At 36.9% G+C, this 25,372-nt stretch overlaps 1 protein-coding gene across 2 annotated transcripts in view; it reads right to left on the bottom strand.

The window, feature by feature from the left end:
• COL11A1 (collagen type XI alpha 1 chain) overlaps positions 1-25,372 on the bottom strand; it is a 128,171-nt gene that overhangs the window by 53,769 nt on the left and 49,030 nt on the right. For both annotated transcript variants that reach the window (XM_079314065.1, XM_079314064.1), the window contains 20 exons: positions 25,064-25,126; positions 23,375-23,449; positions 22,028-22,111; positions 21,805-21,861; positions 19,436-19,489; positions 17,968-18,021; positions 17,800-17,853; positions 17,165-17,218; positions 13,757-13,810; positions 13,600-13,644; positions 12,217-12,270; positions 12,084-12,128; positions 11,598-11,651; positions 11,089-11,133; positions 9,881-9,934; positions 7,758-7,802; positions 6,137-6,190; positions 6,012-6,056; positions 2,156-2,209; positions 1,127-1,234 (listed from right to left, as the gene is read on the bottom strand). In XM_079314065.1, coding sequence (XP_079170191.1) covers positions 1,127-1,234; positions 2,156-2,209; positions 6,012-6,056; positions 6,137-6,190; positions 7,758-7,802; positions 9,881-9,934; positions 11,089-11,133; positions 11,598-11,651; positions 12,084-12,128; positions 12,217-12,270; positions 13,600-13,644; positions 13,757-13,810; positions 17,165-17,218; positions 17,800-17,853; positions 17,968-18,021; positions 19,436-19,489; positions 21,805-21,861; positions 22,028-22,111; positions 23,375-23,449; positions 25,064-25,126 — 1,152 coding nt within the window. The remainder of the gene's footprint in view (positions 1-1,126; positions 1,235-2,155; positions 2,210-6,011; positions 6,057-6,136; positions 6,191-7,757; positions 7,803-9,880; positions 9,935-11,088; positions 11,134-11,597; positions 11,652-12,083; positions 12,129-12,216; positions 12,271-13,599; positions 13,645-13,756; positions 13,811-17,164; positions 17,219-17,799; positions 17,854-17,967; positions 18,022-19,435; positions 19,490-21,804; positions 21,862-22,027; positions 22,112-23,374; positions 23,450-25,063; positions 25,127-25,372) is intronic.

Raw genomic sequence — 25,372 nt, 5'->3', positions numbered from 1 at the left:
GACCCATTCCATTCTGGCCAAGTATCCATAGAATATCCACAGAAGATGTGTTTCTTCCAGTGAGCAAGAAAAACTGTAGGTATTCCTATAAAAGGAAAAAATGTGGATCTAAAATTCCAAGGCCAGCTAATAGTGTTAACACATCTTCTGATATTTAGGGATTCAGATTCTTGACTTGTATACTGTGAGAGTCCCAAATATGTCACAGTGAAGAAGAAATGGTTGAAAACATATATTCATAGTGAGTAATTTGAATTACAACTAATAATAACTCAGATTTGAATTTAAAACTACCAACTAGTAAAATAAGTTTGCTTTCTTTTGATTTGGTTTATGCACCTTCTGTCCTATTTTTTTCAAGAAAGTACTAGAATTGAAGCTACAGCTCACCAAAAATTTAAAGGGAAATATTTTCATCAGCATCTTCTTACCTAAGTGATAATATGGTTACATTTAAATGTATATAGCATATACATTTTTGAACCATCATTTTAATGTTATTTTATATTATCATACTTATCCAGTTATTTATATTACCACTGCTGAAATCCTCTTTCCTTTCTGACAGTACCCACACACATATTTCTCAGCCTCTTTTCCATCCATTATACCAAACTCAAATGTTTTTTGTTGAAACCAGGATTCTGCAGAGATTTGTACCTTGCACTTTATCTCTCTTTTTTCACCATCCTTTTATCAGTTCTCCCTCTTAACAACCCCTTTTTCTTTTGCCAACTCTATCTTAGATTTTTATTCAGGAAATGTTTTCCACTTAAAAAAATTTCTAAGTTACCATTTGTTGTGATATAACTTAATATTAATTCACTCTTCAGCAGCACCTTTATCCTCCTTTGTGCCCAGCTACTTAATTTTCATTGTGTTTGCCACAGCTGGCATGCACTGTATGTAATTTGGGATAAAAATGGAGTTGCCTTATGCACTGGTGGAGTACTACAATGCTCTTTGTTACCTTACAAGATAAGGATTCCCAATCCTTGATCAAATGGGAACCCCAGTGGTCTGCTGCAGTAGTGTCACAAAAAGATTTTGCAGATCTGAAGGCTTGTTTATCAGTGATGGAGATTATGGGATCCATCTATGTTTATATTGATTTCTGGCCACTGACCTTTTCCCCAGCTGGACCAGCAGCACCTGGGTCCCCAGATGGACCCGCTCGACCTTTTGGACCTTCTGGGCCATCTTCTCCTCGTGGACCTGGCTGACCAATTTCTCCCTAAAATAAATCACCATATAAACATGGAACAATGGCCTTCATGCATATATTGGAAAGATTACCAACAATTACTTCAAAATAAATTTCAGTAAATCTAAACAGAGAATAGAATCATACAATAGTTCGGGTTGGAAGGAACTTTTAAAGGTCAACCAGGCTTCCTGCAGTGCACAGGGATCTCCAAATACATCAGGTTGCTGTAAGCCCTGTCTAGTTTCCTATTAGGAAAATATCACTACTTATGTTCATTATATAAATGCAAATATAAAAAAAATTAGGCAGTAAATATCACTTTCAGAGTGTTAGAGCCTAGTTGTCTTGCTTGAAGACAGCTGCATTTGGAAACTATTTTTATTTTTCCTTTCCTAAATTTTTGAGAAGGCGTCCTGGCAATCTATAGAAAGAAAATAGTCTAAGTACTAATGTAGTTACCATCTTCATAGTTATTTATGTATACAGACTACAGAAACAGGCCAGGAGCCTCTAATGATAAGCTTTTTTACAACCTCCACAACATTTCCTATGAAAGGAAGTAATTGCTCCCTGAGCTAAATAAACAGTATTTTGGCAGAGGTGTGCAAAATGCTGGGCTGGAATGGAAATATCTTTATCCTAGATAGATAACTTTTCCTCAGGCAAATACTGGAAATCTTGGAGTCTGGAAAAGGAGATTCCCTAGGAAGAAGCTCAGTGAAAAGGATATTCAAGATTGACATTCTCTTGCTCTTTATGATTGTGCCATTTTTGATTCACAAGATCCATATCTCTGGGATCGAATTTTGCATGAACAGGGAATAGACATATTTTAAAATACTAGCCTTTATTTTGTTTTTGGTTTAAATATGTTCATTCACTTCAGATCCATTCCAAACAAAAACATTTAAACTTTTAAGAATAAATGGGCTATGAATAAATGCTTACCCGGTCACCTTTAAGACCCATGTCACCTTTAAATCCTGGAAAACCATCTTCACCCTAAAAAATGCAGAAATGCATGTAAGGACTGAGAAATAAAGAGGAACTTTATTTTCTTGCAAAAAAAAGTATGAAAATAAATTCACAACAGATTAGAATGACCTATGTATATAAAATGGGAAGTTCAGACACCAGAAAATCTAATTGGCTACTACTGCTTTATAGAAAATACACTAGTGCACTACATGAAATGAGTTTTAAGTTTGGAAACTCTTAATAACAGTTGTTCAAAAGTCTATTTTAAGGTAGAAACAATTATTCTGTTTTAATATGAATTGTCTTGCAAAGTCCTTTCTTAACTCCTGTTTTTATCATTCCTTTTAATAGTCATCCAATTAAATAAAAGAAATGGTGACAAATCAGCATTATTGTTTTGATAGCAGAACTTCCTCTTAAGTAGTTTTTCTTTTAATCTAATGCCTTAATAAAATAATGAAAGGATTTGAAAAATTGGCTGCTTGTAACATCTTAATAAATTGACACAAAACCCAAACATAATAATGCTTATAACTTAAAACAAGTAGTGATCTCTACAGTAGTTTGATATCCAGCAATGCTCAGCCCTGCCTACTCTCATTGGCTCAAGTGCTTGAAGTAAAGTGGAAACAAAATTAGTATTAAGACTGAATCTAAAGAGAATGGCAAAACAGGTACACATTATTGCTATTTCTAATAAAAAATATTTGTTTATTGCCTGGCAAATTCTGGCAGAGGATCTACTCCAAGCAATTTAGTTGGTCTCCATGTTGAAGTACAAGCACAGTACTCAGAGAGGTTTCATTTACACTTGTATGAGTTAGTTCAGATACAAGCAGAAATCTACACGTGTTCAGCAGAGTTGTTTATGTCTTGCTCCAGTATAAACAGTGCATCCAGAGGAGGCTGGTGAGGGGCTTGGAACACAAACCCTGTGAGGAATGGCTGAGGGAGCTGGGGCTGTTCAGCCTGGAGAAAAGGAGTCTCAGGGGTGACCTTATCACTCCCTACAACTCCCTGAAAGGTGTTTGTAGTCAGGTGGAGCAGGCTTGGTTTCCTTCTCCAGGCAGCAACTGAGAGAACCAGAGGACACATGACAGTCTTAAGCTGTGCCAAGGGAAATGTAAGTTGGATATTAGAAGAAAGTTTTATACAGAAAGAGTGATAAAGTACTGGAATGGTGTGCCTGGGGAGCTGGTGGAGTCACTATCCCTGGATGTATTTAAAAACTGACTGGATGTGGCACTTGGTGCCATGGTCTATTTGAGGTGTTAGGGCATGACTTGGACTCAATGATCTTGGGGGTCTCTTCCAACTCAGTGATTCTGTGATTCTGTAGAAGTACTGTTCCAAAATCCAGGCAACAAAAACTCTATTTTCATCTGATGCTAAGTTGTAACATGGCAGCAAATGTCTTTGTGATGAATAATAACACAATAAAGCATTTTACTATGATGCTATTAGTTTTTATATGCTCAAGTAATACTGCTGACTTTGAATCTGAGTAATATTTGGACTGTCAATAAAACCAGGAGAGAGTGACAATGTTCTCCACATTACTGAAGAAAAAAAACAAAACAAAATGAAACAACAAACTTTGTATTTAATCCTCATGTTCATAAAGAACTTTGCTTTTTGCATTCCTGGGCCCACAAAAGTTTTATCTTCTCCCTGATTACCAGATGAGATAGATTTTGAATTTGGAATTCATAGAGTATGCAAAAATAACCCTAGAAAGGGTGGTAAAAGCAGATCTGCTAATGGTAAACAACTCAAAATAGACAAAGAGGCATCAAAAGGAAAAACAAAAAAACCACCCCAAACAAATAAAAAACAAACAAAAAACCAAAACAAAAAACCCAACCAAACAAAAAAATCCAAACCAAAACAAACAAAAAAACTCCAAAACAAATTAAACAAGCAAATAAAGCTTTTTAATAAAATGTGTTAATGTAAATAAAATACCCCAAAGGAGCCAAAATTTTAATTCATTGAAAAAAATAAGCTAAAAACAAGTCTAAAACCAGTTTTTCCATGCTTTCTCTATGATGAAACAAAGTTTTATGTGGTTATCTTAAAATTTGAAGGTGACTTTTTCTAAAATTTAGAAAGAAATTAAAAACTCAATGTGAAGAATACATCAAAAAAGCTTCAGTTGTAGAAGTTACTCAGTTATGGCCAGTAATATGGCCAGTAATAATTACAAGAGTATCCTCAGCAAGGATTGACCATGTGCCAGCTGCTGACCAAATGGCTACCAAATGAACTGAAACTCTTCTTCAGCTTTCACACTGAGGTTCCAGCTACTGAGACCTAAAGAGGCAGATTTTATTCCATGTGGGAAGAGAGAGCTGAATGCTCTATTTCCTCTTCTAATGGTAACAAAAAATAAAACAGCTAAAGAGTTCTAGTCACATTTACTGGTCAGTACAGAAACAGGCTCCTCTGGTATCCCTGGACTAATCCAGATCTCTGGGGGCTTCCCTGTATGATAAAGTTATTTATTTTGTTCTCTTGCAGTGCTTTCCCCCCATGTTGAATAATTTCAGTAAAGAAAGACCTGTGAACACACCCCTAAAGCACTAAGAAAACAAACTATGAAATATCTTTGTGTGACCTTTGGAGTTATTCAGTAGAATTCACTTTTACTGCAACTGTGAGATCAATTTTAGGAACATGGAGGTATTGTAGACATTGTGCTAATCAGTATTACTTGATATATATACACACATATATGAAATGTATCTATATACAAGTTGATCATTGTGTCCAAGCAGGACATTCATCATCCAGTAAGGCACAAGAAAAAGCTGGGGTTTTGAACAGTCCAGTCTCCAGTCTCCAAAACACACCCTTTTTCAGCTTAGATTTAATGAGCAGCTCTAAAATGAGCATGCAGTCTAGACAAACTGTGGTTTAAGGAAAGCTTGAAAATGTACAGCAGCTCTTGGCATCTGAAGCAAGTTCTGAATCCAGGCTTTTTGGCAAGACTGAGTCTTCTGCTTTAGAAATATCTATAAATATCTATATAAATATATATACACACACAGACACACAGACACACACACACACAAATATATATATATATATTAGCCAGCAGAGCCCCAAGAGTGGATGTGCCTGTGTGCTCAGGAGGTGTGACTGATGGTGTCTTTTGAGTGTCTCTTGTTTTGAGTGCTGAAGGAAGTGTGACTTTAAACCAACACTGGCTGCAGTTTCAGCCACTGCAGACCATCAGGAGTCAGCCCAGATTGCAGTGGTTGGTGTTTGCTCTAGGAAGAGCTCTACACACAGAATTAATGGTATTAGGGGAAATAAGAGCTTTCTTCACATTCATATATATGGATCTGACTGGGGCTGTCCATCACTTTGGCAAAGCCAAAAATGTGTGACAAAATACTTTGAGCCTAGAAAGCCATTGCCCAATGTACATGAAAAATGCAGATCTATCTCATGGCTTTATCAAAGCAGATAAAAACCAGTATTGTCACCACAAATGTCTCTGATGCTCAAGTCTCTCAATACCCACTATAGTACCTACTAACAAGAGAGGGGACCTCTAATTCTCTACTTAAGGCTTCTTTAGAGACGTTACCTAAACTGGTGCAAAGGGTATTGAAAACCATTATAATAAACGAAGGTTTTATATTCACTTTGTACTGGTGTCAATAACCCTGAAGATCACTGTTTTAAGCACTGGGCTTGGTATGTCTTTAGGGAAAGGCAAAAATAAACTCACTGCTGTAAGATAAAGAACATTGCAGTGAAGGAGACAGAAGAGCATGCAGTGTAAAAAGGGAAAATAATTAACTTCAGCCAGATTTACCTTTTCACCTTTGGATCCCTTGAGTCCACGTACACCATCAGCACCCTAAAGGAAAAATATAAAGAATTACCCACATGCATATATTCAAATGGTGTGAGAGGAGGAATGCAATAGCTAAATCTTACCTTTACACCACGAGGACCTGGATATCCAATTGGACCCTGAGGACCTGGAGGCCCCTAAAATATATTGAAGCAAAGAACCTTTGTTTGTACAGTTTTTGGTTAGCAAGCAGTTCTCTTCAGCATCTAATCCTTATTCTTTCACTATAATGTATGAGACAGCAAAATAACACTGGGCTGTCTGCCACTAAGAAAAGTTAAGGCTTTAAAAAGCACCATTCAATGTCACTATAAACTATTAATAGAGTTGTGAACTTGGATTTAACTTGTATGTTTGGGAAGCATCTATCCTTAATATAAATTATCTGAAACAATGGTAATTGTAAAAGGAACAAACAATCAGAAACAAACAAAAATATGCTGGTTAGAAACCAGTGGTGTTTTATTGGAAAAAATGTATAGGCCAATTATGATGATGACACAAGTCAAAAATAGAAACCAAAACAATGGGAATAATTAAAATCATGGTCTTAAAAAAAGAACAAAAAAGACATCCCAAGCCTGGAAGCTAACAGGCTCATAGTGCTATCAGTATTGACCTGTGCCTGGATCCTTTCAGTTACATTTTGCTGAGTATTTTAAAGGTGCTCAACATGGAGCTATGCAACCTGATGGCAGAGCCTAAAGAAACTGAGTTCTGTGAAGGGTGGAACACAGGAAGCCTGGAAAAATGGTAAGTCTGTGCAAGGCTGAGCTGCTCTGCTGATTCTCCTATGCCTGAGATGGACAGATAACAAAATCTTTTACTAATGGGACACTGATAGGGTCTTTTACCTCTCTCCAATATGTCTTTTCACAAAACCTTTGGACTGTTAACATCTCTGTGAAACTGAACTTTCAAATTTGGCAGAAATTGATCAGTAAGTTCAAAAGACATAAGATGATCAGATGCCTGGACTTTTAAAACATAAATGCTGTGTATAAGCTTTATTTTCTTAGGAAATTGGGATAAAATTTACAAGCTTTTTACAGATAACAACACTTTTGACAAATATAATATGCTGATGTCACTGGTGCTGCACTTTCTGAAATGTCCTATTAATTCACTCATCCTGTCATCCAGAATACAACCTTTTAGTATTGTCCCTGAAAACTGAGACTGAATTCAGGTGCTATTCTGGATAAATAAGGGTCAAAGCTGAGTAAGCAGAACACTTTAAGGAGCTCCTAGGCTCTTCCAGGGTAACAAAATCAACAACTTTACACTTACACTGAGTTGAAAATGAGCTAAAAAATTCATCTTCTGAATACATTTTTATACCTTCAAAAAAAAAAGCAGGTTCTGAAGAACATTTGTGAGTACTCCATACAACAGAATTGAAAACTCAAAATATCTGCAAGTTGCAAGTATGAAATGTCTGCAACTTTTCATTGACACTCTGCCAACTCCAAGATGAGGTTTAATTTCAAAGAATAATCTTTATATTATTTACAATCTCTAATATTTTAATGTATATGCTTGTCTGTGAAAAGATGCTTTGAATATGTCATGGGTTTTCTATTATGGTTTTTTTCTATTCTGTCTTCTTAAATAGTTCTTGTAAGCAACAAATGTGTCATAAAGATGAAAAACTACCAAAAGTTTTCTTGAAATCTGTGTAAATGGAAGAGTTTTAAAACTCACCAATGCACCTTTATCTCCAGACTGACCCTCTTTGCCAGGGTGACCCTGTTTAAAGAGAAATGTTCTGATTTTAAAAGCAAGAAACTTTTGGGAGTGAAATTTTGAATTTTACAAAACCACAATTGTTTAAATATTCAAATTTCAGGTCATTAATCACATTTCTTCTGTATTAGAATAGACACACAAAATTTTGAGGAAATGTTTTACTTTCAATACCAATTTAATTTAAATAGCAAAGGAAAAACTGGACAATAGTTACATTCATGTCAATATTTTTGGGAATATGCTGACCTGTCCTGTTTGCTTAATGTTTCAGCAGTAAGAGGCTTTTAATGCAAGAGACTCTCACCTTTGATTTTGAAACAAGTGTGATTTATTTTGTAGAACGAAGACATTCCTAAAAATATTTTTTGAATTACAGAATTCATCAAAAGATTCAATAGAAGGCTGATTTAGTTTCAATGTTCTGTGTCTTTGTTCTAAACTGTGACTTGCTTTTTGAACAAAATAAATTTACATCTTAGACTTTGCTCTGTATCACTGACGTTAATACCATAGCACTCAAACCCCTGTTTTCCTTTCTTACATAATTTGCACTTCAATTGCAGAATGTAAAGTCAATGTAATGAAACTAAAAATTAACAGATAATTGTAACTAGGCTGCAGGAGGGCACGGAGCTGTGAGGGGACACAGCTGGCACACTGTTCCAAATTGACCAGGGAAATATTCCATCCCACATGATGTCACACTCAGTAATAAAAGCTCAGGGAAAGGAGGAGGAAGGAGGTCATTCATAACCAACTTCCCAGCAAGTGGCTGGCCATCTGCCTGCAGATTGGCACTAATGAATGAATGAATCCCTTCTTTTACTTTGCTTGTGTGCATAGCTTTGTTCCACTAATTAAGCTGTTGTTACCTCAGCCCAGGAGTTCTCTTGCTTTTGCCCTTGTGGTGCTGTCCCCTACCCTGCTGGGAGCAGTGAGCAGGTGGGTGCTTGGCTGCAGACTGGCATCAACCCACCACAGCAGTGTGTGTATCAGGTACAGACCTGTGCTGACACCTGGTTATCTCTAACAGAACTTTCCCCCTGCTCCGAAGGTTTAACAAGATGCAGATGACAAATCATGCTTGTATTTCAAAATTAATATTGTTTCCAGTATACAGGAAAGGATAAGGGGAAACATTCAAATGTTTAGACAATGATTCAATATACAGACACTCAGCTGGACTATCACTGCACACTTAACATTCTCCATTAAATTGGTACTTTGGCAGGTAAAAGGCTACATTGTGAGAGCCCTGGGAACAGTTCTGTATTTGCACTATATTGGCAGTGACCTTGTTAAGCCTTGTGAAAAGTCAGGTTTAAGAAATGCAGATTGCACCTAAAAGAAAAATTGTAAGGGACAATTGCATGGAGAGGATAGACAAGGTCTCAGAAACAAGATTGTCTAATGGCTCTTAGTGGTATAAAAAATTATGGTTTTGCTGCAAGAAAACAAGTGCATGGGCATGCCATTATGGCCAATGCTTCCATTTAAGATGAATGCCTAAGATGCTCCAGTGGTTACAGTCTGTTCACATCAGGGATTGCAGCCTCAGAGTGAAGCTGAATTCCCTGGCAATCACACAGTTTGGCTTAGGTGTGTCCCGGTCTAGACAATGCAAGAAGCACCTCAAACACATACACACCTCAGGCCAGGAAGCTGAGAAAGATTTAGTGTCTTCCATGTTCCCTCAGAGAACAAGTGGTGAACATTTTTGCAGGTGATTTGCTCTGCCAGACTGACATGGTAGGATGCAGTGGAACAGTATCTGGCCCTTTGTGTGCTAGTGGGTTATTTACACATCCCTGAAGATGTTGCAGAGGCATTTCATCATCAGGGGCCACATTTCAAAAAGCACACAGATGTTTTTAGCAGCTGCTTCAAAAATGTAATTCTCTTAGTTTTAACAGCTCAAGAGAAACAGGGATTTTAGAGGGATTTTATAATGCTGTTACCAACTAGGACTAACATTGATTTTCCCCTCAATTTTGTTATTGTAACACAGGTATCCAGAAGTATTTATCATTCAGTAAAAGTATTTAAACATTCAAAGGATTAAATATTTCTTTACTTACAGGAGGCCCATCAGTACCAGGAAGGCCAGGAAGGCCAGGTTTGCCTTGTGGTCCCTAAATGCAATAACAGACACACATCTTAAAAACAACAGCAAACGTGTCCAACACATGTGACCCTAAGAGCTAAGGACAGAAAATGAAGTCATACCTGAATCCCTTGATATGGATATCAGGGATATGCCAAAAATAAAACTAATGACACTTTCATACCATATATAAGTGCAAGGCCAGTTCTTACAATCTTTAGCCTACAGAAATGATCCATAATTTTCAATGAGATGCTTGCCTGAGTACAGGCTTCAGGAATTACCCTAAGAATGTGCAGACATATAACAAAAGGTGGGGAAGAGTTCTCCAGTATACAAAATTAAGTACTATTTCAAATTTCAGGAATAAAAGGATTCACCAATGAAAGTTATCAAGTTCAAGAGGCAAAGAGTGCAGGGTACAGAACCCCAGTGCTCATAGCTGAAAGGCCTGGTATGCCTTTGTGAAAGCCTAGGAAATGCAGGTATCATGGAACTTGTCCATTTTGCCAGAATAATACTTAAGCACACTGACAAGTAAAAAGAATTAATTTCTCCAAAAGAATAGGGTAAACAGTGAAGAGGAGAAAAAAAAAAATCAAATAATTAATTGAGAAGGAATTCAGCAAAAAGGGGAAAAATAAAATTAGCATAAAATTCAATAGTGACATTTTTCTAATGAATAGAAGACAGGTTTCACACCACAAAAGAACATGTGCAAACAGATGAAGAAAAAGCCACCAAAGCAGACTACAGTGTACCAATTACACTGCAGAGTTATCATAATATAATTCTTGAAAACAGAACAGAATCAGACTTGAATAGGTAAAACTTCGTTATAAAAAAGAGATTAAAAAAACAAAAAGAAAAATAATTTTTGCAGCTTGCTGTGACATTAACAAAGTATTTAACAAATGCAAGTACAAATAGCTTAATATTGTAGATGGGATACTTAAGGTAATAACAGAAAATTAATCCAAAATAAAGGGAGGAAATGAAAAAGTGTGTTTGAGAGGAGACATTGGGTATTTATTTTGTTATTCATTTACTTAATGATTTCAGGAAGATCTAATATTTAAATTTAGGTTACTATTCCATAAAAGATAGCAAAGCCCTCAAGCTCATACACGAGGTTGTGGCACAGAACTGACTGTGAAATAACAAAATAATGCTGTAACTTACTTTTTCACCAGGAGGCCCAATAGGACCTTGAGGACCAGGAAGCCCCTGTTAGAAAGAAACCAGTGTGAGAAACCAAGGAGAACAATGTACATACATTCACCCTACTAAAAGTCCCTCATTAATCTGTTTAAACACACGGGCAAATATAAGTGGCTTTTTTCCCCCCTTACAAGTTAGATCAGGAGTTTTGTGTGAGCCTTTTGCACAAGCCACTATTCTGGCAGTAGGACTGTAACAAGATCCTATTCAGAACCCTCCTCCAGGTGTGGCCATTCCTGTTGCATTCCAGGAACACTGAATGAGTCATTTTTCTCCTGAATGAAAAATCCCTCTGAAAACTTACTTGAAAACTCTGCTCCCACTGCCCTCGGCACATTTGCAGCATTATTTATAAAATCCTCGAAGCTTTATCGGTTTTGCACATGAAAAGGTAACCTTTCAGTAATTTCCATTTATTAAACATTTGCTGCACATGACATTGTATTTCTTGAGAATTCTTTTACACTTACTTGTGGGCCTGGAATTCCTTGCTGACCAGGAGGTCCTGGTTCCCCTTGAGGACCCTACCATGCAAAAAAATAGTAGGGCATTAGGCTTGCATTTCTGCACTACAGATCTTCATTGTCAGCACTAAAAGGAGTACAAACTCATCTTTGTTCTTCCCTCTTTAAAGTCTACCAGCAACTTTCTCTCCAGTATGAAATTTTTTCATGCTAATGAATATCATGACCTTTTCTTTAATAGAGCATAACAGCCCACACATAGGACCTAAGCACTGGAGTCCATGGTGCTAAAGGAGTCTGAGAGACAGCATGGTCAGGCCTTTTGGCTGAAAACTAAGTAACAGAAGCCTTGTCTTTTCCATATAAAATCATAATGAATCCAAATAGTTGACATAAAAGTTTAATTAAATGGAAGGGATGGCATAGTTGCAGAGATGAGAGAATGTGGAAAGCATTCTTAGAATCTTTCTAATTCCCAGTTTACTCACTCACCATGTTTCCCTTTGGGCCTGAAGGTCCATCAATACCTGCAATGCCCTACAAAAAACAATATAACAAGAGCAGTTTTCAGTGGGCTTCCTTTTTTCCTTCTGGAAAGTGCAAATACTCAACAGCTCATACGTACAGGTTGTCCAGGGGGCCCAGGTGTTCCTCTGGGGCCCAGCAATCCCCGTGGACCCTGCAAGAGAAAAAACCCTTTTTGACACCTGCATGATTTTTTTCTGAACAGAGATGCTGTGAGCAGGACTGGCTGAGGAATGGAATAGGGAATAGGAAGGATGAAGGGAAGGCAGCATGTGTGTTTAGGAAGAAAGAAAAGAAGAAAGGGAAAAATTCACTGATAATAGATTTTCCTCAAGGGCACTATATTTCTGAACAGGATGTCAGTGGAAGGGCAAGCTCTGGTTTAGCCTTTGATTTGCCTCTCTCTGTATAGAGAAAGGTGAGAGATTGATATTGATATTTCCTGGCGCAGAACATTGGCACAGAATCTTTCACTAAAATTTCAGCTGTGTCTTGGCCTGAAGGTCTGACCTCAACATTAACATACATATTTGTTTTCCTTTCTTTTGAAAGCATGATGGTGTGTCATATGCTATATACTATTCTAACTACAAAACAGTGTTTTTATCCAATAGTAGTAAGGATCCAATAAGCAATTAAAATTTGCTGGAAATTTTATTACAATAAATATAAGACATTATGAAAAACAAAAATTGGATTTTTTGCTCTTATCCCTAAAAACTTTCACAAAAGACCAATGGCTATTCTCATAAATAAGGTGAACAAGATTTTGGTCTATAACATAATCTTTTAGTTCTACACTGTGTGAATGAGTACTAGTTTTCATTAGTGTGTCATCATCCATGTTCTGCTGCTAAAGTGGGCAGAACTGAGTCTCCTGTCTCCCCATGTCTGATACAGTCACAAATCACTGACACTGGCTGTAGCAATGTCTTTGTACTTTTTTAGTAGGCAGCAGTAGGTCAGACATTTAGGGTAAAATTCTCCTTTCTGAGGCTTGATTTCTTGCCTGCAATGCAGAACTCTGTCCTGCAGTGACAGCACCTGCAGAATTCCAACTGACAGGAGTGGAAATTCTGTATGTGAAGCAAGTGTAAAATGATGATGCATGGTAGTGTGAAAAAAGAGGACAACCCAGGCCTTACTTTCTAATAAGTAGATATTTAAATAACACTTTAAAAGCAACAGGGGCTTGTCTGTATTCTGATGTATCAAGGATGGCAGTGACTGATTTTACACAACTAAGAAATAGCATTTGTGGCTCTGGAAGTTGTATACACTTAGGTGGATATATCTTTGACTTAATTCTAATTCTGTAAATGGTGTTTCAAACCTAACAAAACTGTCCATTTTTTTTGCTTTTCAGCCAGAAACTGTATTCTCTATATACAAATACTTGAAATATTTTTTATACCTGCAATTCAGAACAATAGAATGGAAAAAAATTTTGTTTGTAACAGAAAAGTAAGAAAGAATTGCTTACAGCTTCACCTGGGAGACCTCTTGGTCCAACTTCCCCATCTTCTCCCTGTTTTTGTGCAAAAGGAAAACAGGTTTTAGAAAAAACAAACATGTATCATGACCTTACTCCCATTATATGAGGATTCACTCTAGATTTTCCTGTGTGAAAAGCAACTTACTCTTGATCCATCGTCACCAGGTAAGCCAGGAGGTCCCTGTGGGCCACGGTCTCCCTGTAGGATAAGAAAGTCATTAAAAGAACTGCTGGAAACTTTCCGCTGCTGGAAACAATAATGGATGGGAAGGGAAATGAAAACAAATACGTTAGATGAAGTTTGATGTATCAAAACATGTCTTGACACAGTGATAAAAATCTGTAAGTTATAGTACTCAGTAAAATCTTTCATTACTTTAGTATAAGGACAGATGAGCATTTTTGAAACAATGAATAATTTGTGTTTGTACAATTTCACTCTGTAACAAGAGTTGGACTTGATGATGCTTGTGGGTCCCTTCCAATTCTGAATGAAGAATATTCTGTGATTCTCTGACTCTGTGATTTTTGGCCCCAGAACATACACAAGCTACATCTACCATAGGTAGTGTTACCCTCATTTTCCTTCATCTCATCACCACCTTCCCTCTCCCCTACACAATGCATTACTGCAGCAAAATAAGACATGTCCATGGGGCAGAAGTTAAGAAACCAGTTGCAGGGCCCAGGACTAGACAGAGATTTACTAACCACCTTTCAGTACCATACAGCCTGGCACCAGCTACTGAGAGCCTTGGGACTGGTTTGTCTGAGGCTTTGGAAGGCAGCCAGACTTCCACACTTCCCCTCAGAGGCTGGGGCTTTTCAAGTCTATATATGCAGAACCTCAGTAGATTCTGGACCATACTTTTAGGATTTATTTTTCTTTCCCAGTTCCTGAAGAGAACTAGTGTGCTGCAGAGCTCAAACACCACTGACTGACCTCCTTCTGGGCAGCAGGCTTTGAGACTGTGACTTCCTTCTGGCATTGGACAGCACCCAAGTATTCATGCTGTTTGCCTTAATTTTATCAGTGTCTCCAAGGAGCCTGACCACTGCTGGGGATTCTGGTAGAGATATATGGAGTCACTGTTCAGTGGCTCTCTTCTTTACACTTCCAAACTTTCCTAGGGAATTTTAGGTAACCCTCATATACCCAGAGCACATCCCCCAATACTAGGGATGTTAGGATTTTATTCTACTGCCTTTCTGTCCTCCCCCAGCATGGAAGGGAAAGTAAAATTTTATTAACTGCTCTCTAACACCTTCAAGATTAATTCATACAGCAATTAATGTATTTTGCTAGGTTCTGCAACTACTCTACATTATCTTCAGGTAGAGAATGTGCTTTTCTACATGTTAGATGACACTTCTGAAAGATGACACATGAGAAGCATGGTCTTTCCTCTGGCTTCCAATTAATATCCAGGTGAAAACTGACTCAGGCTTTCAAATACTGAAATAGCTCATCCCTTTAAGGGCTACCTTTCTGTTCTTGCAATCACATGGTACTTAGATATAGATTAGGAGTGTGCATTCAATGTCCTGGTATTGTCATTCGGTAAGAATAAAACTTCCTATCATTATCAGCATTCTCAGTTTTTCAGCTCTATTTCTTCCCTTCAAGTGTTCTCTTAAAGCCTGAATTTCTTTCTCTTTGGACCTATTTTAAAAGTATAAAATGTCTTGTTTTTATACTGAAGAACAGCTGTGTATCTAGTAAATCTAAATACAAAAAGTTCAAAGTCACAGACAATGAGGTTAAAATAAATACGACATCACGTGATGTGGTCTGTTCTACACTGAAAGTCCAAACCTGTGTTTGACAGAGACATAACCTAAGAGAGAAATTCAGTTTGCACCTCATATGTCCAATATGACTAATTCTAAAATCAGTCCTGAAACTTCTACTCTAAAGTTATGAATTTTCAATGTTGATTCTTTTACAGCTGAAATGTAACTTCAACAGAAGTATTTCACTTGTCTTTGTGTTTGTTATTGCAAGCCAATGAGAACCGAACTGAATTTGCATTATATATTGTCACTATATAAGACTCCAAGAGCTATAACCATCTTATCTGGCTTTGAACTGAGCTGCATTCACAAGAACAATAGTGCATATTTTTACAGAAGATTTCCATAGAAACACAAGAATGTAGTGATTTTTAAACAGTGTGATGAAAGAATACAAAAATAAGTAATTATTTTTATTACTATTTTGAAAATTTAAACCGAGGCTTTTTTTTTTTTTTTTTTTTTTTTTTTTTTTTTTTTTTTTTGTGGGTAGGGAAAGGAGGTGTGTGTTAAATTTTTAATTTTGGAACAGAAATATGGAAAAATTGGAATATTTGAACAAATAAATATTTCTTTATGACTTGGAAGGTATCACAGACAAGTCTAATCTTCCAGGCTGGAAAGCAGACACACACTGCCTGACTCAGGCCAAATTTCTGCTCAGCCCTCTGAGTGCAGGTGGCAAGTGCTTAATGCTGAGCCCCCTCTGCTGTTGGCCTGCTGAGCACACTGGGCTTCCATTATGGGATGCACTGACTGCTTTACACTCTTTACCTAAACAGGGGTGATGAAAGAGGAGTAAAAAAATTCTTTATGACAGCAGAAATCCTTTACCCATTGCAAACAGAACTCAAAAGGGTATCCTTAGATGCTATTAAAAAGAACTACATTAGGGCCTGGTAGCCAACACAACTGAGCTTTTCTAGGAAGTACAACTGTGCTTACCCACTGAAGGGTGAGGGTGAGGTAATAATTCCTTGGTCACTGAGCTTTAGCACGTTTGGAAGTGGTTTTGCTGACATTCCCATTCACTGTTTCCTTCATGGTGCACTGCACTTACCAGGACAACAGTAAAGGAGGGACACTCAGCAGGGTGCTAGCACCTACATTAGTGGCACAATCTGAAGCAGAAATCCCTGGTTGTGATTATTTCTGCACTTTGTAGGGAAACATGAAGTCTCATTCCATAGATTTGTATGACAAAAGAAACAAACACTTAAGTTGTTTTAAATATTGCTAAAAATTTTCCTAATTTATGTGACTTGACTGTGACCTTTCTTTAAGCTGCAGTTGTTGGAAAAAGCCCCACTAAACAATTCAGTTTTTAAATGAAATATTCATATTGACTTTTTTGAGCAAGCTTCTAAGCAAGTTAAAATTTGGCATGCTCCTGATACAGAAATTTCATGCTAATTTCCTTTCCCTATTACTCTTTCCTTTAGAGCAAAGACTTGAAGTCCAACTGGCAAATTCCTGAACTAAGAAAAATTCAAGAAAAACTTAGCTGAAGATGTGATCTAAATTCTGCAAATATATTTAAACTACAAATTTATATATTTTTTGTCTATTGATTGATATTACTCAAAAGTTTCATGGGGAATACATTGCCTGATAGAACACCTATTATTTGTAGAGTTAAAAGCTGACATTCTGTTTTAACTTTCCCCTCAGCCCTTAGTACTGTTCTTAATGAATAATGAATTATTTCTGGGACTCTGTTAGTTCAGTGAGGAATAAATGTACATATTTTTCTTCTTACCCGGTTACCTTTGTCACCAGGGAGGCCAGGAAGACCATCAAATCCTCTGTCACCCTAGAAAGAAATCACAGTTTTAGTAAATGACTGTTACATTCTCTGAATAAATAGTGCCTTTCCCCTAAAAGTTACTTTCTACACCTTGGGTGTATGTACACTTTTGTTACTGAATGAAACACATGGGGCTGAGCATATAGATCAAACACATAAAATTTGCTTCTACAAACTGTAGCAAGAGAAGATGCCACAGCTTTCTCACTGTGCTGTAGTAATGCTATTTATAAAAATAATTTTCACATTGAAATGAAAAGCTTGGTTCCAACTGCACTTTGCATTTGCAAAACTGACTTTACTATTACTGATACTCTGTAAATAGAAACTGACTCAGAAAGAGAGAAATCACATCCCAAGAATTAAGTTCCTTCAAAGTCAGACTACTAGGAATTACCATTAATTACCATATTTTAAATGGATGATTCATTCTCAGCTCTTGCATCTGACCCAGCTATCTGAAACCTCAGTATTTTCACTTCAGAGAAGAATTTTGGGTTGGTCTGGATGAAACTGTGGTACCTACATAAAATCTGTCTAGCCCATTCCAAGACTGAAGTAAAGCCTCAGGTCTCATTATTATTTACCTTTGCACCAGGTTCTCCTGGCATTCCTCTGGCACCATCAGCTCCAGGACGTCCCTGCAAAAACCCAAAGGGGCAAACATTTCAAAGCATAATGGATTCAATTAATATTTAAGGACATCTAAATAAGAAATATTTACCCAGAGCAGAACTGCTCTACATGCTACCTACCCTTTTGCCAGCTTTTCCACTTGGACCAGGGGCACCTTGGACTCCACGAGGACCCTGAATTTAAAGAGGGCAATACTTAGAATTCCACTAATTTCAGCAGAAAGCTAGCAAAAAAACTCACCTCAAGAACAAGGCAAGATTTTTTTTCTGCACAAAGCTGCATTTTTCTCCCTAGGAGATGCGTTCTGCTTCCTAGATTCCCATTAGTTTTAAAAGTACTTAGGCATCCAAACTGCCCTTAGCACTACAAATTTTAACACCAGTTTTCATGAGATGGCACTACACATGGCAAAAGTCATCATTTTAACATGTAAGTTTCTTACATTCCTTTCACGGCTTTAAAGATTTTTGGTTTGAAAAAAACTTCTTCCTTTCATGCCAAAATCATTTTATTCCCATTGCAATTATTCAGTGAAAACCAAAGAGTACATATTTCAGATATATACACAAACATGAGTTGTGCTAGTAAGGAGCTCATATGCTGTCCTAGCTTTACACAACATAGGTTTGACTAGAGAGGCACCAAACTACCCCAGACTGAAAAAACATTTCACTTTCCAAACACATGTAACTTTCACTGACAACTGTATAGTGTAACAGTGGAAATTTTTTCATCCTCCATCCAAATGCATTTTCAGGTGACAAAAAAGCAATGGCAAGGACAAGCCATCCAAAAATAATGTGTAAGAAAAGAAAAAAACATTAAAAATGTAAGCAAGCAAACTGAAAGACTTTACAACTGTTCAGAATGCTTTTTTGTTTTCTCTTTTTATTGTAATAGTTTTTCTACTGGAAGTATCCATGTGCAGTTTTAAGACAGGCACTTAGTAATGCATCAAATCCATGATACCGCTTGAGAGCTGGCAAAATCATTGTTCTGGATTCTTATTTCATGATATCTTTCACAATCTCTTTATTGCTTTTTGGTTTAAGCTGAAAGATTTCTATGTATTTCAGTGTTCTTTGACATCACTGTGGAGAAGATTATATAATAGTAGGCTGAGAAGCAAAACATGCACTGATTCCTAAAGATTTATTCCTACGTCACATCTTTCTTGGAAATAGCCTGTTTAATTGCCAACCAAATTCAACCTCCTCCACCTTATGAGATATGATATGCTCAGAGCCCAATGTCATCCAGTTGCAGACTAATATATCATTATTGAACAGAGGAAAGAGCCCAAAGTGACACAATTAAAACAAGTTTTCAACTGATGACACTCTACATGTGATAATTCCTCCTTATTATACAAAGATTGCTACTTTCATATTTCAGAATCAACAATCAAGCTATTGATTTTAACTACAATTTTAATATTGATCAAGCCATTGAAATTATCAGATAGTATTATGAAGGATATCTTTTTTCAACTGCATGCAGGAAGCATATAATTGATTGATTTCTTCTAATTGATATGAATGAACTATCTTAAAACATGCTCAAGCATAATAGGGAATATTATTGTACCTGAGGACCTGGTTCACCACTTTCACCTTTAGCACCTGCTGCTCCAGGTCCACCCTAGATTAAAAAAAACAACATATATGGTTTAATATACAAGAGTCTATTTAAATTAATAAATTATTTTCTATTTCCATACATGAATTACAGGTAGAAACAGTAAATAATCTTTTATTCATCAGGAGGTGTGAATTGTCCATTTGCATCTCCAGATTTATCTACCTTAATTTATCATGATCTAAACATTGGACAGAAATATTTCTCTTACCAAAGAAAACTCCCATGGATTTAAATGCAAAATGTAACTCTTTGTTCTATATTAGCATTTGAGAGCTCAGTATGAGCACAGTAAGAACATAAGTAATGCAATCAGAAAAGCATCCATTGTAGGGAATAAGACAGACCTGAAAGCTACCTCTTCCTTTATTTCTGTGTTGAACAGAAAATAACAGTCTCAGAGTTCAATCCAAAGATCAGTGTAGTCAATGAAAAACACCCTGTCTAATCTTGTAATGAACTTCAGTGATTTTTTAATCAAGTCCTTCGTGTACCTGATCCTGAAGAAGTGGAGAATCTATATAACTACATCTCTTTACAATTATGAAATGAAGACATAGATTTTAGGAGTAAATTTTAATCATAAACAAGCCAAAACCAAATATTCATTCATACTGTACATGAAATCAGAGGCAGACATAGTAAGAGTAAGCTAGAGGTCTCACAAAAACAGAAAAAATAGACCAAAAAAATCTTGGCATGCACACATAGAATACAGTCTCAGGGAAAAAAGATACGGCAGTTTGTTACCAATGTTGCAGAACTTTGGAAAATGATAATTCTTCTAGTTAACATTGGAAGAAAGAAGTAATCTAATGGCTTGGCTTAGTGCTGAGTCTGACATTCTGGAGTGGAAAGATCCCCACTGACCTTGCAGGTATTAATTCAAGTCCTAAGCAAATTGAAAATCAGATCCGGAGCTGGTACTGGCAGTGGAGAGAGGATTGGTTTTGGTAGGTGGTGACTGTCTCTTGGGGTTTCTCTGATGTAAGCTCCACTTTTAATTAATATAATTGATTACATTTCCTATCTGTAGGCAGACATTGATTTTTTATGCTGTATTAACTAAGCAGGTGAACACCTGACTCAACTAAGGCTAGACTCAGGCTTTGACACTGCTGTGTTCAAACTTTTAGTGACTAATACGTTACTAATGATTCTTATTTGCTACACATTAATTTAAAAAAATTAAATTCATATAAAGGATAAAAGCTCCAACTTTTTAATTCTTAGAAGAAGTTGGGTTAAAAAACAATTTATAGACCAAGAAACTTGCTTTGGAACTGCACCCAAAAAATGTTTCTAGATCAAAAAGTTGGATTTCTAGAGCCTCCTGGTGGTTTAGAAGCAAAATTACTATTAATATTAATTTGCTGAACTTTGCATACAGAAATTAATCAAGGCTTTTAAAACACAAAATCATGAGTATGAAGGCAGGATATACCTCTGCTACATACTGTCAGTATGATACCAGCCTTTGCAAAGTCCTCCTTGCTTATAGCAGTTCCAGATCTTTGTCTGTACAGACTGAATGTTACCCTGCAAGTTTCTTGAATTAAATACATTGCTGGAAATAATGTATGAGTTTGTTACATAGACCAAATAGATTTGACTCTTTTTAAGCATTGCATACCTAAATGTGATGAATCAGGAGTCTGTGAGCCAGATTCTCTGCTTGGTAGCTACTATTTACTTTGGAAGAGAATTGCTCTAGAAAAGAATTGCGCTTTTACAAATCTGCTTAAAAATACAAGTGTACACACTCCATACAAATATTAAGATATTTTGACATCCACAGAGCCATTTCCAGGCCATTTGGTGCTAGCAGTTGAGTCAAATTCAGGACTGAAATAATAAAGTGTAATTCTTTTAGAAATCTGTGGCTCTTATTTGTTTGTAGAAATGCCTCTTACAAACTTTTCAGATTTAGCTTAAATATTGAGCAAAGGTGATTCTGCAAACTCTCGCTTTATTATCTCTTTCTGTAGAGTTTCACATTTACTACAACAAATTGTATTAGTAGTATTACAGAGATGATTGACTGTAGAGGCACATTTATGTAAAACTGTTCTCTAGTTTTATAAGTCCAGCAGTGTGCTCTGTCCAAATACCACAAAACCTACAATAAAAACTCATTTACTATTTAGGTTGCGTTGCAGACCTCAAATAAGAACACAAACTATAGCTTTAATTATTTAATATTAATTTCGACTGAGTACAAAGTAAGTACAAATACAGAGGGGTAGGCAGTGCCAGAATGAGATCCATGGGCCACATCATCATGTTCTTAAACTTATGCCCCTGTTTTGTCTACTTACCACAGGACCTGGTCTTCCAGTGAGTCCCATAGGACCAGGTGGACCTCTCATAGCAATCTGAGAAGACAAACAAAAAGAACACCAGGTGTCAAGAAAAGGCTACCAGTGATCACACAAGTTCTATACTAACAGAGTTTTAGAATATGTTAGCAAATATCGCCCATCTTTGACTTCGCCTCCTGCAGGATATAAATTAAATTAGGTTTTGGCTCCTTGTGCTCACCCTAGCTTGCTGGAGAATAGCTTGTGCTTGAGCTTCCTGAGCTGAGATTGTTGGGCCCTTCTCACCATCTCCACCAAAACGGAACTGCAAGGATGAAAACAAGAAAAGGATTTAGAATTTATCAAATCTAAATTATACTTGTTACTTGCTGCAACAGTGCAAACCACTTCAAAGTCACAAGGTCACAGTCTTTAGTTTATTCTGCTAACTTCAGAAGATGGCTGCATGGAGGCTACTGCATCAAACATGAGTATGATGGCATTGGTGATAGTAACTGAAGGCTAAATTTAATCCCTTATGAGCAAATATTTTCCTGATTTCATAGGATTTTGGTTTCCCTTTGATGTTTCCTTGTTCACTTAAAAAAGAGGCCAAAATAGACTTTTACTTACTTGCAAAAGTCAATGAAAATATGTACCAAAATTAACATTGGCAGCTACCAACATTAAAAGCGTATTTAAAATTAAGGCAGACACAAAATTGAAAAATGTTTGATATTTGTGTGTAATTTCTGACAATTTCAAAATAAATTACTGAATACATTTTTAATTGCTCATTCCTGTGCTCCTGCACTGTTACTGTCAGCTTTGCTATGTTGCAGAAGTGCTAGGCTGCAACAAGAAGCACAGCTTTCCCAAGGCACAGGCACACTGGGTATCAGGACCATGAATCCTGCACTGCTGACAACAGTTTAGTTGTCCAGTTTGGACAGTTTGTCTAGGCCCAGAGTTGACACAGATCTTTTTCATCCATATACACAGTTAGGAATAACTAATTCCAAGCACATAGTGCTTTTCGTACTCCAGTGCTACAAGATACTTTAACAGCTTTGGGTTTGTTCCTCCACCTGCTAAAACAGATGGTGTTTTGCTTTGACTCCAGTGGGAGCAGAGCTGGCTATGTGCATATATTTCTATTCAAAGGATGCACTCACTCTTCAAAGAGGACACTGAAGTCCAGTTTGAAGCGTGGAATACCTAAAAATCTCCATGTCAATGAGATTTGAAAGCACACACGCCTGTTGGGAGTACAGGTCCTCTGTACAACAGCAAACTCGTTGTTTGGGACATACAGGAGCAAAATATAGTTACTGTTAAAAAGATAAAGTGGTTTTCAGTGTCTGTAATTGACTTGTGTAGGTTCCAATCTGTCAGCCATGAGGAAGCTAAAGCATATGGAAAAGAAAGGTACCATATATATGAATTTGAAATGCTTAAGCCATAAAAGAAATTCTGTGTCATTCACTCATTCCACAGACAAAATTAGATGAGAAAATAAAATACCTATACATTTCTTGAAAGACACTCCCAGTTTTTGTAGGCTGCTTACCCTGTACCCATAACTTACCGGCAACATTAACATGGTACCTGGGGGACCTGCTAAACCATCAGCACCAGGAAGACCAGGGCGACCAGGTGGACCCTAAGAGAATAAAGACATGAGAGAAAAAAGGTGAGGAAAAAAATATGGTAATGTAAGAGAAAACTTACATAATAAGTCACTTACATAAATTTACACTCATAGAATGGCTTGAAAAAGACCTTAAAGATCTAGTTTCAACCTCCCTGCCATAGGCAGGGACACCTTTCACTAGACCAGGTAGCTCAAAGCCCCATCCAACCCTGCCTTGAGCACTTCAAGGGATGGTGCAGCCATCTGGGCAACTTGTTACAGGGCCCTACCATTGTCAGAGTAAGGAATTTCTTCCCAGTATCTAATCTAAACCTGCTCTCTCTCCATTTAAAAACCTTCCGCTTCGTCCTATCACTGTGGGCCCTTGTAAAAAGTCTCTCTCCACTTCTCTTGCAGCCTTCCCCCACAGCTCAGCCTGTCTTCATAGAAGAGGCACACAAGAGTGGCAGAGGGGCAGAACCAGCTCACTTGACATGCTGCTCATGCTTCTTTCATGCAGCCAGGATACGGTTGGCTGCAAGTGTGTGTTACTGGGTCATGTCAAGCTTCTTGTCCACCAACACCCCCAAGTCCTTCTCTGCAGGGCTGCTCCCAATCCATTCTCCTCTCAGCCTAATTGCTGCAATTATATATTTGTGTCGTGTCTGGTCTGTGACAGGCACATGACGTGCTTAGTCAAGAATTTCCTTATGATGAATTCAGTAAGCAGCCAATTACAAAACTAAGTACTGTTATTTTTGTTGTTGTTGTTGTTGTTGTTGTTGTTTTTATTAGGAATTGGTAGTTATTCCCTTACTAGGTGTTAAAATTCCCATTTTACAAGTTCAAATTTTGGAATATTCAATTAATCTACAAGACAGAAATATGAAAGAAGGGTGGATGCTGACTTACTAGCAAGGTAAAGCATTGTTGGGATTTTTCTGATAGCATCTTCACAACATCTTATATATAAAAAACAGCATAAACATGCTGGATTCAGCAGTAAACTATCTCTCATAAAACACAGGAAAGACTTTTAGCAGCATATTTTCCTCAAATAAATATGTTTAGGCTGTTTTAAAACTGTGTTGGTGGTGGCAGCAAGAAAAGGCTTATTAGAACATGAAGATTAAAATAAGAGCTTAAATTTTAACTATTTAAACTACCATGACTGGATAGGCTCCTCAAGCAACATATTTTTTAATATGACCAATAAATTCTTCCAAGATTATCTCAATATTATTCATCACTTTCAATATTCCCATGTTTTGATTCTGAAAAGATTGTTTTTCTCTATATTTGTACATATTTTTAGCTGAAGCCATACTGATTTTTAAAAAATTAATTGAAATTCCCATGAAATGTTTGCATCTATTACTTTAGCATATTTCTAAACACATCAAAACAGAAAAATACTAACAAAACAGAACTTAAATGTCTTTCTGTATTTACAGCACATATTTCTACCACTAAGAAAATGTTAGTCCAGATTCTTAGCTGATTTGCTTCGCTGAATGAATCAGCCTCGGTTCTGCTGACGTTTCTAACCTCTGGATCTATTTCAGATCAGGATCTAATTCATCCTTGTTGCAACTAGTGCAAGATGTCCCATGAATGCATGGGATAATCTGTTTGTTGACTTACCCTTTCACCAGGGTCACCTGGAGGACCAACAGGACCTTGTAAACCTGGGGGACCTGTAAGACCCTATAGAAAATGAACAACATAATCATGATGAATGCTTGCAGACTTTTAAACAATTTTTTCTGTGGAAAGTTATGATGACCACATATTTGGATAAATTAATTTATAAGGTAGCATATTGTTTTTTCTTACAAAGATTTATAGTCAACATTCAAAACTGAGATTTTTCACATGCCATTAGCTTGTAGCCTGCTGTCACTTAAAATGCTAGAGATGACCCTTTTCTCTTCCCTTATTAGAAGTCCTAAA

The sequence above is a fragment of the Erithacus rubecula genome (assembly GCF_903797595.1).
Source record: "Erithacus rubecula genome assembly, chromosome: 10".
In the NCBI taxonomy this organism is placed as follows: domain Eukaryota; kingdom Metazoa; phylum Chordata; class Aves; order Passeriformes; family Muscicapidae; genus Erithacus; species Erithacus rubecula.
This window is presented reverse-complemented; position numbering and strand designations above follow the sequence as displayed.